The sequence below is a fragment of the Echinops telfairi genome, unplaced genomic scaffold (assembly GCF_000313985.2).
Source record: "Echinops telfairi isolate 266 unplaced genomic scaffold, ASM31398v2 ScPeMD7_443;HRSCAF=831, whole genome shotgun sequence".
Classification (NCBI taxonomy): domain Eukaryota; kingdom Metazoa; phylum Chordata; class Mammalia; order Afrosoricida; family Tenrecidae; genus Echinops; species Echinops telfairi.
In genome coordinates, this window is record NW_022104341.1 from 74,638,112 (window position 1) to 74,653,033 (window position 14,922).

General features: G+C 47.8%; 1 protein-coding gene and 1 pseudogene across 1 annotated transcript in view; both read right to left on the minus strand.

Moving 5' to 3' along the window:
- LOC101657174 overlaps nt 1-483 on the minus strand; it is a 3,794-nt pseudogene extending 3,311 nt beyond the window's left edge.
- Nucleotides 484-3,031: 2,548 nt separating this feature from the next.
- SCP2 (sterol carrier protein 2) overlaps nt 3,032-14,922 on the minus strand; it is a 120,670-nt gene continuing 108,779 nt past the window's right edge. The window contains exons 15-16 of the mRNA XM_045291809.1: nt 6,741-6,820; nt 3,032-4,084 (exon numbers count right to left, since the gene is read on the minus strand). Of these exons, the coding sequence (XP_045147744.1) occupies nt 3,989-4,084; nt 6,741-6,820 (176 nt within the window). The 3' untranslated portion in view covers nt 3,032-3,988. The remainder of the gene's footprint in view (nt 4,085-6,740; nt 6,821-14,922) is intronic.

A 14,922-nucleotide genomic window follows, 5' to 3' on the forward strand; every position in this document is an offset into this window, starting at 1 on the left:
CAGTAGCAAAATGACAGTGATGAAGTAGCAACGAAAATAATTTTATGGCTGGGGGGAGTCACTACAACATGAGGAACTGTATTCAAGGGTCACAGCATGAGGAAGGTTGAGAACCGTCGAGTGAGGGCTGCTCCCCTCCTTTGGCTGACTGCAAAGTTTCAGGGGCCGGCTCTCACTTCGCTTCTGGAGCCCTGGGTGGCAGAAGCACTTGACTACCACCGGAAAGGTCAGTGGTTTGAACCCACCCAGAGATACCTAGGAAAGGCTTGCCTATCTGCTTCTGGGAGTACAGTTCTCTCCTGAACCACGGGAGGCCCCTGGGGTGGACCCCTCTCATCAGCAACTGGTTCTGGTAACCAGATCTCCAAGTGGCAGAGACAGGATCCACCTGAGTCGTGCTCAGAGATGCTTCTGGACACACCTGAGTGACTCCGACTCCTTCCCATCTCCACCTCCACACCGACCTCCCGGTCCCCCTGCCATGGCTGTTCCTCTACACACTCCCAACTCCACAAGGATTCTAGACATGGGAGTCTGACAGCAGCAGGAACACAAATGCATATGAGGACCCACAAGGTCACGTGGCCTTTTACAGGTGTGCAGTAAGGAGTCCTGGTTACGAGTTAGGTTGCGATGCGCAAGGTCTACAGTTCCACACCACCGGCTGCTCCATGGGAGAAAGATGGGGCTTTCTACTCCCATAAATAATTAGTCTCGGAAACCCACAGGGGCAGTTCTACCCTGTCCTATAGGGTTGTTGTAAGTCAGAATCACCTCCATGGCAGTGAATGAAAAAAGCCACACATAAATGGACTTTTCTTCGACCTCAGGCTGCGGCAGTCTGAAGTTAGATGACGACTGAGAAGCTGCAAACATTTTAGAACAACCAGATAGGTCAGGCCGAGGGAAACTTTTCAATGTTCTTTTACATCATCGGCGTCCTGGAGAGTCAATGTAACAGCTAGTCAGAGCACCCTATCCTGAGGAATGGCCCCAGTGGATGTAAAATTGTGATTTCTGTTTACTGCATTTGTCTACTTTATCCGAGAAGGCTCCCTCATTGAGACGCTGTCACAGCACAGTGAGCATTTCCTCTGCCACGGTCTGTCTGTGTTCACATCTCTGATGAGCCTGTCTCTCCCACTAGCTGGCACGCACCAGGCTGGAGGAACTCAGCACGCTCTTTCATATCTAGCACTGTGCCTCTGTGTCGTACACATTCCCCAAATAGCAAAGGGCATAAGTGTGTAACAAGTGGGAAGAAAGTTTTGAGTGGCTCATACTCTTAGCTCAGACAGGGAGGTGTTAGCAGTTGGGGGGGTAAGGGTGGAGCAAGAGGGAAGAGTAAGGGAATTAAGATGTACCAAATGGTTAACAATGCCCCCAACATGGCTTTGGGATGTTACATATATGATCTCCCTGCAACAAGTTCCCATAGTTCGTCTGCTGCCCTCTTTTCAGAAAAAATCACTCAGTGTCCCCTGGCAAGTAAAAACTTTTGTACTATAGCCCATAGTCCAGGATAGGATGTAGACATCTGCTTCTGCAGGCACCCCCTGGATCATTCCAGCACCCCCACCTCAGGGTGGGATTGCCCACTTAGGGAAACACTGCTCAGAGGTCTCATCATCCTAGAGCAGCGGTTCTCAACCTGTGGGTCAAGACCCCTTTGGGGTCGAATGACTCTTTCTCAGGGGTCGCCTAAGACCATCGAAAAACACATAAATATTTCACAATATATAATTACATATTGTTTTGTGATTAATCACTATGCTTTAATTATGTTCAATTTGTAACAATGAAGATACATCCTGCATATCAGATATTTACATGACGATTCATAACAGGAGCAAAATGACAGTTGTGAAATAGCAATGAAAATAATTTTATGGTTGGGGGTCACCACAACACGAGGAACTGTATTAAAGGGTTGAAGCATTAGGAAGGTTGAGAACCACTGCCCTAGAAGGTCAATGTACATAGTACAGATGCAGCAACTGAGGCTCCGCCTACTGAAGCTGCTGAGCTAGTACCAGCTGCCCTTTTAAGCCAGGTCTGTGCCTCTCCCTCCCTCGGGTTACACTGCTCCCCCAATCAGCACGAATGCCTTTCTAGCGTGCACGCACACACACACACACACACACACACACACACACACACACACACACACGGCACCCTCATAGCAACACACTTCCATTCCAGAGTCATCCTATTGTCATCCAGGACATGCCAGGGCAGAACGGCTGCAAACAAAAGCGATGGCAGACCAGACATTTCATGAGGACATTTTTCTTAAAGTCTTTCTCTTTTCAGCTATGATGGTGATGCACTAGGGCCTATGTTCTGAGTTCTGTAGGGCTGGAGACCAGTGTAATCCTAGCTTAAGTCAACCCACTGCTGTTCTCATGGTCATGGGGCATGTTGAATGATCTCAGCACAGGCTTCAAATAAAAACAAACGGATTGTGAGTCCCGGCCACTCATGAGTGAAGTACCATGTCAACAAGAGAAAAGCTGGCCTGGTTCTGAGAGCAGGCATCTTAGACACCCTCTATTTGGAGCCCCTCTCTGAACTGTTTAAAGGAGCCCTGGTGGTAGAGTGGGTGACATGCTGGGCTGCTGACCACGAGGTCAGCAGTTTGAAACCATCCACTGTCCCTGAGGGAAGAGATGAGGCTTTCTATTTCCATAAAGTTACAGACTTGGAACCCACAGGAGCGGTCAACTCTGTCCAAAATGTCATCATGAGTCGAAATTGACTGGGTAGCAGAGTCTGGTTCGGGTTGTGATGGCAGACGCAGGCAGGCTGGTATCTATTTGACCAAGAGAACAAGTGTCCCAGCGGCTGGTCACATGCTCTTCCCACTGAACCACACTGCCTCCCGAAGCAAGAACAGGTGATGATGTGAACGTAGCTCGTAGAGAACGTCTGGAAGACCCACAGCCTGTACACCCCACCCCCACCTCCACCCCCGGGCTCCTTCTAGAACACTCCGAGCAAGAGAAGCACAGCACAAGACAAACAGAGACGATCCGGGGAAGCTGTTTTCGTTTTTATTAAAGATTCTTTCCAGAGCATTATTTTACCCCATATCTCATTATAGGAAATAGTAACATCAGCATTAGAAAAATCAGGGGGAAAGATTAATTAAATGAGCATCATCAATGAAAGGAAATGTCTATGAAAAAAGGAAACTCTATAATGAAGAGCTAAGAGCTTCACAGGTTTAGTTCAAGGAACCGATTATCATTTGAAAGCTGTGCATGTCAAAGGAACTGTCCTCTGTGCAGTGAGTCCCCACGGTGGTTCGTGACTTAAATACACGGCGTTTTTCAAAAAGGGAAACCTTCTTGAAAATAGCTTTCTTTATTTACACAAAGGACTATGCTAAGCTATAGCTTTCTTTTGTTTTCTCCCAAGGTCTACGGATATTTAGTGGCTCTGGGCAGAAAAAACCATCATTTTGAGTGCACAGAACAGCAAAATTAGAAATCATCGTATTTTAACCCCGGTTGAGAGTTTTGAAAACTATCAGTGGAAAACAGATTTGGTGCGTGAGTGCACAGCACTCGTTCCTGGGCAGCTACGGGGTGGTTCTTCCCAAGTTCTCCCAAGGAAAACTCCGAAATTGAATCTGCAGCAGGGTGATCCTTAAATATCCTCTGTAAGCAAAATGAGAGCCTTTGTTTACACAGTTTGGGATTTTACTGTTCCTGATTTTGTCCTGAAGCGCAGTGTTACCTCATACCATAATTACCATATTAACTTTGTAATGCACAGCAAGCCGCCGGCCGGACTCCATCCACCCAGCGTTTAGGAGAGAAAACAACAAACCAGCCAGCTTCGGTCACACTCATTTAAGAACAAACCTACCCCGGGTTATTTGTCGACGCTTAGCTTCTGTCTACTTTCTGACAAGGAAATACATGAATTGATTTCTACGCATCTCAGGCTGATTTTCAAAGGCAGCGGCCAGAGGTGGGGCTCTTCACAGCTTAGCTTTGCCCGGCTGAAGCTGGAGATTCTGTAACTTCATAGCCAGCCCCATGTTACCGGTGATTTTCAGTTTGCCTTGAAAGAAGGCCTGTGAGAAAGGAGAAAGGAAGTCTGTTACTGGGGGGTGGTCAGGGTGGCGGCTATTTCTAGACTGTACGGCCCACAGGCCATTAGTGATTCGGGTCACTTCCATTGGTTGCTTCAAAGTCTGGAACTTGGCTTTCTGGAGGAGAATTAGCACGTCATGCCTCAGAGGAAGACGGTAAAACCCACGCTTACCACAGAGCAGTCAAAAGGGACCCTTTTCCAGGGTCTCCCTCACATGTTAACCCCCACCTCTTACCCGCCCCCCTCGGAGGGGGGTACATTTCCCACACATTAGACAGAGTAGGCTCATGCTAGATTTATTTTGTGTGAAAACGATTCATGTGGGTCAGGAAGACGGACTGAACTTTTCAGCAATCTGCCGGGAGAAAGAGTGCATGTGAAACCTGCTTACTCAACTCTTGGGGTCCGGTGCAACGTGGATTAAATGCCACTGGCATTTGGGGTCCACAGGACGGAGGGCCTCTCCCTACTTACTGCTGGTGGCCAGACCGCTCAGAAGGGGCACGTGTTACTCTGGCGCAGGGCAGGCGGACCCGGATCTGAAGTGAGTGCCACAATTTGTAGCACTTTAACACCAGAGCACGTGGTGTTTGCTAGCCCCACCATGTGACCAAATCCCGGGAAAACTTCAGAGAAACAGCAACATTGGGAACATGGCAGGATTTCCTGCGACGAGGAGCTCTGTTCTTAAAATCAGAAGAGGCCAGGTGGGAAGCTTCTGGGAGCCCTGGCTGTTTAAGCAGACACAGTAAGAAGCCAGAGACTCTTTCTCCTGCACCTTCCAAGGGATACAGAGATCTTTCTGCCTTTCGACACCTCCTGGTAAGAGTGACTAATTCTTCCCCCAGCCCCCCTCTGTCTGGACAAACTAAATATTTCCCTTCTATATGGCATAAAGCCTTCTGTCTGATGATTTAAAGGTCAGATGTCTCAGAACACGATATATTTACCATATGTCCTTTAAAAACATAGCCCAGTCGTTCTGTAATGAACAAGTCACCATCTTCCCATTCAAGTTAGAAGAGACTAGGATTGATGGAAAGAGAAACTGATTTATTTACTATTAATAGAGAAAGCATGGATCTCCTCTCTTGAGAGAATCCAAACATAAGGACCACTTGAATCTGGCCCCTAGGGGTTTCTGTGCTTTCTGGTGGAGAGCGCAGGGCTTGAGTTCAACCGGAGCCAAACACTGGGATGAGAATTTCCACCAACTTAATGGTGTCCAGTCAAATCCTCTGGACAGAGCACCAGGGGGAGGCCATGAGCACATCAATGGAAAGATCTGCACCCTCCTTGATCTTTAATTCCATTGGGTGTTCACAGGTGTTCAAGACAAATAAGCTGGCACCTTGACACACCTCCTCCAGACCCAGCAAAAAAAGGGCGGGGGCCTAGGCCGATGTGCATGATGTGTGACCTCCTGCCAAAGCTGTGCCTGTGCGTGCAGGGCCCTGGGAGCGGGGAGCAGTGAGTGGGAAGGGGGACGGGGGTGGCGGCCAGCTCCTACACTGGTGGCCTCTGTTCTGGGCAGGTTTCTGGAACAGGCTCTGGGTGGAAACAGCGTGCCGACGTATTCCACTGAACATGTCACAGGTGCAGATCCCTCACTCGTCCTGGCATCAGCCGGCGCATGCCCCAGAGCTCAGAAAAGGCATTTTGCATGGGCATAAGAATTCGTTTGCTCCAACCCTGCAAAGGCCTTTGGGTGTTAACAGGGATCCACACGTCCGAGAAGGGCGAGGGACGGGCTTGAGGCCGATAGCGAAGGCACAGCGTGGGAAGTAGCGTCTCTGCCTCTTTGTCTGTCCTCCGGGCTGTCCCCAAGAGTAAGCGTGTGACGTTGGGCTCAACACCGTGCGACTAGGGTACACAGGGACCCCCTGAAGATGTTGGTGGCAGGGCCATCTGCTTCCGGTGCCTGTACCGTTGTCAGTAAGCTTAATCCACCAACTGTCTCCTGGAAACCTGGGCCCGTCAGGCGCAGTGCTAGGCTTGAGGAAGACAAAGAGGAACACTCGGTGGGTCCTTCCTTTGTTGAGCTGACATTGGTGGAGGTGGAAACAGGCATGGCAGAGGCCTGGTTACTGCCCCCTAACTTGGACGAAGCTCCTGGGTTTTGAAAGACGAAGACGAGGTGTGTGATGGAAATTGTTGAGGGAAATGCAAAGCAAAGGACAGAGGTCTGAAATGTAACGCTTGTTCACATGGCTGCCTCCACCTGGAACGTGCTGCCTTTCCAGCATTGCCTTATGACCACCCTTGAGGCTCGGCTCATGGCTTGCCTTGATGGTTCTGGAAGACACGCTGCCCTTCTCTCATCCAAGCCCTCCCCCAGTCTGGCATGGGCCCCTGGGCTCTTGGCTGACCTGACTCATTAAAGGTCTGTCTCCCACCAAACCGTGGCTGCCCTGAGCATGTGAACTGCTTCTTATTCATAGGGGTCGGCCCGACACCCACAGCGGTGTCTGATCCAGAGCTTGTTCCACAGGGGCTTGTCATCTGTCGAGTGCATAGCTTGGGGGACCCGCGTTTGGGCTGGCCTTGACTATTTGGTACTTTAGGCCTGAGGCTGAGGCAGTGGGAAGGGCTAAAAAGACCCACCTACCAGAAGGACACCTGCTTCTTGTACTTACCGACTGGGGATTCATCTTGCCCGTCATTAGAGCCAGTAAGTCCGAGTCCGCCATTGTGATGGTGCAGTCAGCCTTCTTATCTGAGAGGGGCAAGGGAAGGGAAGAGACGAGAGGACTACTTAGTGTCAGCATGCACCTTAGTCATGAGTTGTGGACCTCAACAGACTCCCAGTCAGCACTGGGGCAGTGTGAGGAAAGGGGCACTCCCATAGCCTTCTGGGGCATCCTGGGAAGATGTGGTACAGTCCCCAAGCAGCCTTCATCTCTGATGAGATAGGATGGATGAACTCAAGTCAGTGGGGTACCGTACAAGAGAAGACGTGAACCTACACACACTGACCTTAAACAATCACAAAGCAAATTATCAGTATGTTCCCATTTTTGCTTCAGCAGATATTCAATTATGTATAGGGGAATAATCTGCAAACAGAGACGCCAACATATCAATACTAGTCACTGGGATGGACACACTCTAAGGCGGCCCATAGTCCCTGCCTCCTGGTGTCCATGCCTGTGTGCCTCCCAGCCCTGAGTGTGGGCAGGGCCTGAGCTGCGCTTAAGCCACAAAATGCAGCACAAGTGATGGACCCCATCTTGCCAGCAGACACACTCCCTCTCTCCCGCTGGCTTTGAGGAAGCTAGCTGTGATGCTGTGAACTGCCTTGGCAGGAAGCCAGGGCAGCCAAGAGTCATCCTCACAGCCGCAAAAATATAAATTCTGGCAACAACCTAAGGAAGCTTAGACGTGGCCCTTCCCAGGTAAAGCCCCCAGATGAGAACTCAGCCCTTGACCGCGGACTTGTGAGACTCTATGTAGAGAAATCCCTAAGCTAAGCCCAGAAACTTCTGCTTCATGGAAAATGAGAGAAGACATGTCTTAAGTCACTAAATTTATGGTAATTTGCCATGTGATAATAGAAGACTAATAAATTAATGAACTTATCCTGTAAAGGAACAGAGGCTAAATATTTTAGGCTTTGAGGGCCATTTAGTCTCTGCTGCACTTACTCAACTCAGTCCTTGTAGCTGGAAAGCAGCTACAGATGATCTTTCAACACATTTTGTTTTCAAAAAGTGGAGGCAGACGGAGATAACAACTGGATCTATAGGTTCAAAGGGACACGAGCAGGAGGCTGGCAGAGAGTGCAGAGCTAACACCAGGAGGACAAGGCACAGCAATGCCCTGGAATTGACTGTGGTGAAGGCCGCATGACACTTACGAATGGGACTGAACTACTGAAATGTGTGAGATGTGAACTGGATGATGGCGATATTGGTAAAAATAAACAAACTAATTTCAAAACAGTAGAAGCAGATAGATGGAGAGAAAATATTCACCATACATAGATAAGGCAAAAGCCTTGACTACAGAATATAGGAAGACCTTCAGTTTTACAGGCTTGCTATGAGTCAGAATTGATTCAGTGGCAGTGAGTTTGGTTTGGGGAGTTGACGAATACAAGACTGGGCCAATAACACACACAGGCAGGTTATAACTGAGACACTGCAAGTGCCCCCGCAAAAAGCACATGAAATGGTGTTCAACTTCATTAGGCACCCAGAGATACAAATAAAAACCATGACAAGATAGTACACACCGGTTAGGATTACTGGCAGCACTCTATGCCAGAGGGACCGCAATGTGGTCCCTCCCCTCGGAAACCAGTAGGGTCGGCTCTTAAAGAGTCACACGCAAGCCCACTCCTAGGTGCTTCCCCGAGAGCAAGGGAAACGTGCTCACACAAACACCTGTACGCGCGTATCTATGCTGGCTTTATTCCTCACTGCGAAAAACTGGAGATGACCCAAGTGTGCACAAGTGGTGACTGAATAAACGGCTCAGAAACAGGGAGGCACGAACCTCCACCAATAGACGCGACTACAGCTTTAATTGCAACGTTCTACCCAGTGAAATCAGCGGCTCAAAAGGCTACTGGATGACCCCACTTACTGAACATTCTGGAAAAGGCAAAACTCAGAGGCAGAAGTGAGTCGCTGGCACTGACAAAATGCCAGTGCTGTCCCTTTTCTTCATCTCCAGGGGTATTTTTTATGATTTGTGTGCCTTTTAATGTCTGCATGTGATTTGTGTATTTTAGTGAAAATGTGTCGGTGACATTTATACATCCTGTTTCCAAACACGGAAGACCACACAGAAAGACAGGATTTATAAAGAAAATGATCATCAAAGGCAGTGATAATGAAAACAAAACATGAGACACTGACTTGACTGAATGGTAGGACTGACTGAGGGCAGGTTCCTCAGCATGGCACAGTGTTTTAAGTCGGGGACCACCTGAACGTGGTATATTCTCAACAACAAAATGAATTCAACATACACAGTTAAAAAAAGAGGGAGCGTGTCCTCTAGAAGACACACATGAGAATCTTTATGACACTTTTCTCAGAAGGCTCCCAACAAAAAGCAATACAAAGACACAGCCCAGTGGGTGAGCAAACACTTTCAGGACTCCCCCCACCCCACCCCCACCCCAGCAAGTGTGTGTGCAAATCCAGGAGCTTGCTCTGTGCTCAGGGCTTCCTGCAACTGTGTTGGGCACCTGGCTCTGGGCCTGGCCCAGCCCCCAGCCCCACTGAGGCAGAGGCTTCCGGCTCAGCTCTGCTCACTTTGGGATATCAAATGCCCACTCATTTCTTCCAGCATGCTCTCTAATGCCTCTCTTCTTTTCCTTCCAACCCCACAGCAAATTTGAGCCGAAGGGCCTCAGGTTGCCAAGGGAGCTGGGACCCCTGAACAGGCACCTGCTGGAGGCCACAGCCACAGATGGGGGACAGGCCCACTGGTAGGGAGAGCAGAGGTCCAGGGACAAGCTTCCTAGAGGTCACCCAGGGACCCTTCTTAAGGTAGGGGGCTCCACCGTGCCCCTGGTCTTGTTAATGCGCAAGCAAAATAGTGGGAAAGGTTTTTCCCACTACTGTCACGTGAGATGCTGGATAAAGAGATAGCTGATGGTTGAAAGAGAGTTGGAGGGTATAGGCTAGCCTTCAAAAAACATTTTACAAAAAAAAAATCCTAACAAAATGAGGTTTGTGACCTGGGTTTGACCCACAGTTTGCAATTCCTGACCTGAAGGGTCAAGTTATGAAGGAATCATATTTTGGTTTTGCTTCTCTACTATTATTTTTTTTGTTATTACTTTTTCTACAATGAGTGTATATTACCTATATGATGGGGACTCAAAAGGTTCATGGAAAAAAATCCATTATCTTTTAATTCCATTTCTCATGAACTTTTTGAAGCCCCCTCGTCTAATACAAAGTTTTAAAGATATAATTTTTTTTTTAAGTCTAAAGTAAATCAAACAATCCTTTATCTCATTGCCAAATGGGCCATGTTGACAACAGGTTTCAAATGGGAAAGAAAACAATCACCACGAAAGGTCCGTGCAGAGAGGCATGCAGCAGTTGGTGGGGGTGGGGACGGTGAGGGGAGCTGGGGAGCAAACAACGCATGTGGGAGCGGCGAGGGAGCACTAGCCCTGACTGTGATGGTGTATACACAACTCTTTTAAAAGTGGCTTACCTATGGAGGTGTTTGATGAATGAATTTTACAACAAGAAAACCACTAAAAAACCCAAAGAAGCTAAAGTTGACCAATGGTTACCATGGGTGAAGGAGGAAGAGTTTTTGCTTAGGGGCATTGAGTTTATGTTAATGGTGGTGGTAAAATTTGGAAAAGGATATCAATAACGATTGCACAACACAAAAAGTATAATCAATGGCAATGAATTATACAAGTTATTGAATTGGAGAATGTTTTGTTACATATATTTTTGCCACAATTAAAATAATAGCAACATATGTAAAATATGCTGGATACAATTGATGTATGGATTATTATAAGAGCTGTAAGAGCCCCCAATAGAATGATCTTAAAAATAATAATAATAATAATAACAATGAGTACAAAGAAAAAGAAAATGTTCTAAAATTAATTGTGGTATTGACTGCACAGCTCTCTTGGATATGACTGAACTATTAAATTGCATGATACGTGAATGAGGTGCCAATAAAACAAACAAGAGTCTTCAGCCATCACGCTCTAGCGCAAGCAATGTCACAAGAGCACATTGCTAACAGACGCCCTCCTCTCCTTTTGGCACAAATTAAAGTTGGCCTATGCCCCAGTCTGTTTTCTTTCCATGTATTTGTCCAAAAAATGTTCCAGCCTGTTCTCTAGAACAAATAGCTCCAAGGTCTTGAAGAGAATGTGGTGTATTGAACACAGAAGGTATTCAATATATACATAATGAATGGATAGACTGTATGGCGTTCAATGGATTATTACTTTAGAATATAGCTAGTCAGAGCATCTGTGCCTCCATAGTAGAGATGGGGTAAACTATGAAGCTATAGCACACCCATATTACTAATTAACTAAAGACAGAAAAGACTAACTAAGTTGTTGGGTTTCTTTTTAATTATTTGCCTTAGAAATCAGGGACAATCTTCCTTAAAAGACTGAGATTGCACAGCTACTTTACCTTTGCATCTAATAACATTTCCTCTTATTACCAGGAAAAAGGTGTGAAGTCTGGGGAACAAAGGGATTTGCCACATAGACCAGTGATTCCAAATGTAGATGACACTGCCCCCTACACTTTATGTGGATCATCACAAACTATGGATAGCCTTGAGAAGAATGGGAGTTGCAGAACACTTCATTGTGCTCACACAGAACCAGTACATGGATCAAGGGGCAGTTGTGTGAACAAAGGACTATTGCATGGTCTCAAATCAGGAAAGGTGTGCATCAGGGTTGTATCCTCTAATCATACTGATTCAAACAGAATGCTGAGCAAATCATCAGAGAAGCTGATTACTGAAGAAGAATTTGGCACCAGAATTGGAGGAAAGTTTATTAACAATCCTCAATATGGAGATGACACAACCTTGCTTGCTGAAAGTGAGGAGGACTTGAAGTACTTGCTGATGAAGATCAAGGATTGCAGCCTTCAGTATGGATGACAACTCAATGTAAAGAAAACACCCTCACAACTGGATCAATAGGAAACCTCACAGAGTAAATGGCAAAAAGGTCCAAGCTGTCAAGGATTTTGTCTTGCTTGGATCCACAATCAAAGCTCATGGGAGCAGCAGCAAGAAATCAAATGATGCACTGCGTTAGGTAACTCTGCTGCACAAGACCTCTTGAGAGCACTGAAAAGCAAGCTGTTACTTTGAGGACAAGGTGTGCCTGACCCAAGCCTTGGTATTTTCAATCATCTCATAAGCAGATGACAGTTGGACACTGAATAAGGAAGGCTGAAGAAGAATTGATGGATTTGAGTTGTGGTGCTGGAGAAGAATATTGACAGTACCATGCACTGCCGAAAGAACCAACAAGTCTGTCTTGGAAGAAGTAGAGCCAGAAGAGTGTTCTTTGGCAGCAAGGATGGCAAGACTTTGTCGTACATACTTTGGACATGCTGTCAAGAGACCAGCCTCTGGAGCTGGGCATCGCCCCTGGCAAAGGAAGGCCTCCAGGAGCTGGATGGACACAGGGGCTGCCACGATGGGCTCAGGCAGAGCAACACTTGGGAGGAGGGCTCAGACCAGGCAGTGCTTCATTCTGCTGCGCAGCGGGTTGTGATGGTCAGACTCAACACGACAGCACCGAACAACCACGACAGCACGCTTGATCCTGGGCGGCAGGCTGTGGTACCACAGGTCTTCACTGCCAGGGGAAACTCATTCTTTTTTTTTTTTTTTTTTTCTGAAAAGAGGTGGTAGGTCTACTAAGTTGGGGGGCCTACAGTGTAGACAATCTAGTTTTCTCTATGTATCATGAAAGAACAGGGGAAAAACTAGCAAGGTGAGATCTTTGTGGTCGGGCTTGATCCTAACATTCCCAAACGGGATTTTTAGTTATTAAAGGCAACTTCAGCAATGGTCCTGCTGCTGCTCGTGCTGCAGATGGAGTATTGAGTGTTGACTGAGCACCTCACACACTCGCCCCATCTGTTCTTTAAGCAACCCGATGAGGGTCAGCGCTTGCCGTGCTGTGCTGGCTTGCATGTTGTTGCCACTTTAAATACCATTCTGATCACCCCTGATGAACAGGTTCCGGCAGAGCTCCCCGTCAAAGACCATGGAGAAAGAATAGGTGATCTGCTTCTGAGGGATGAGCCAGTAGAAACCTTATAAATGACAGGGACACGGCCTGAGACAGTGCTGGAAGACGAGTCTCTCCGAGTGGAAGGCACCCAAAATATGCCTGGGGAAGAGCTGCCCCTCTCAGTAGAGCTGACCTTAATGATTTGGATGGAGCCAAGGTAAGCCAATGTTATGAGGGACCAGTCCCCAGGAAAGGACCTCTGCTTGCTCAAGTGGAGGGTCAGTGGGAAAGAAGAGGGCAATCAAGGAGATGGGCTGACAGCGGGGCTGCAACAAATGTGAGGATGGGCCAGCACCGAGCAGTGTTGGGCACAGGGTTGCTCTGGGTCAGAGCTCACTTGATGGCACTTAACAACATAAGCAACATGAGGGCGAGCGGAGGAAAGCTGTGGCAACCTACTTCGGTAAAGATGTCAGCCTCAGAAACCCGCTGCTCTCCAGGAAGGTCAGGGTAACTATGAACTGAAGTCACCTAGATGACAGTGGGCTTGGTTCTTTTGGATGAAGGCTGGACACGTCAGATCACCTGCCCATGGTCCCAGAGCTGGTGAGTGGCTGAGCTATGCTGGAATGCAGATTCCTGTTTCCAAAGCCTATACTCGCTCCTCCTGTGCGTAACTGCCTCCTCTGGTTCCAGGAAGCATGCATGTTCACCTCTGCTGCAAGTGGGGGGCTCCATCAGCTTGTCAGCATCCAAAGAATCCCAGCTGTTCTCCTAGTCCCCCACATCCTTTTGAGGGGTCTTGGATAAGCCTAATGTGTGCAAGTAGAATTAGTGTTATGCTTACTTGGCAACAGTTGTGCGATAAACTGGTAGGCTCTGAGCAGTGTGATAACTGAGTAGGCTCCAACTGGTAGTGAGCCTGAGGGCAGAGGAGAACTGCCCATAGGGCTTCCAAGGCTGTCAGCTCCTCCCACAGTGGCCGTGGGCTTGACACGCTGACCTTCCAGGCAGCACTGAGGCACCGTACCACCAGGGCTCCTTTGTTGTGTCATAGACATAAAAAAATAATAATGTGTGATAGGCGGGATGTGGAGGGAGTAATGATTTACTGAGCATTCACTATGCCTGGAGGCGTAGTGATTATGTACTGGGCTGCGAACCATAATGTCAGCAGTTCGAAACCACAGCTGCTCCGAGGAGAGAAAGATGAGGCTTTCTACCCCTGTACGGAGTTAGAGTCTTGCAAACCCACAGGGGTAGCTCCATCCTCTTCTATAGGGTCCTGATGAGTTGGCATCGACTCAATGGCAGTGAGGTTTGGGTGTTTTTTTCTGAGTACTGTGCCAGGTGCTTTACCGTCGTTATCTCATTTAATCAGCATAAAAACTCTACGGATGGAAATTACTCTCACCATTTTCTTGATGTGGCAATTGGATGCAGGGAAGGTACACACGAGGAAAGTGACACGAATACCATCTAAACCCAGGTTTGAGTGTCTCCCGAAGCTGTGTGTGTTCTTTCCACTAAAGCTTGGGATGGGAGCTGGGGTGGGGGGGGCTCAGGTGAGGGGGAGGCTGAGGTTTTCTGTATCATGATCCTCCCAAAGGACAGGGTGCTCAAGCAAGTGCGGAGCGGGAATAAAGGACTGCGGGAATAATGAGTGGCATTGGCTTGATCAAGGCTGGCTTCCTGGTGATAGGCTACCTGAGTCCTTGTGAAGCGGGGCCGGTGGGGCAGAACTAGGGGCGAAGGCACTAAAAGGCCTCCACGCAACAAAACAAGGTTATGGGAAATGCCCCAACTCTCAACTCTTAAAATAACCATCTGGATAATCATATCCAAGTTCTCCAAAGTACACGTGAGTGAAATACAAAATCACCTGGTGGCACAAAGGAAACCTCTCAAAACTATGAAAAGAAGAAGAAATTCCCTCTCAGACGCCAGTTCAAGCCAGGACAGGTTATTAATGCTTTACTGAGCTGATCTCTAACAAATGGGCATTTGTGGGTTGATGTAAATGGAGCTGGCATTTTCCCATGGTGGCTTTTACTGGAGAAGTCCCTATTTCAACGCTACTCCTGGCTGCCAATGAGTGTGTG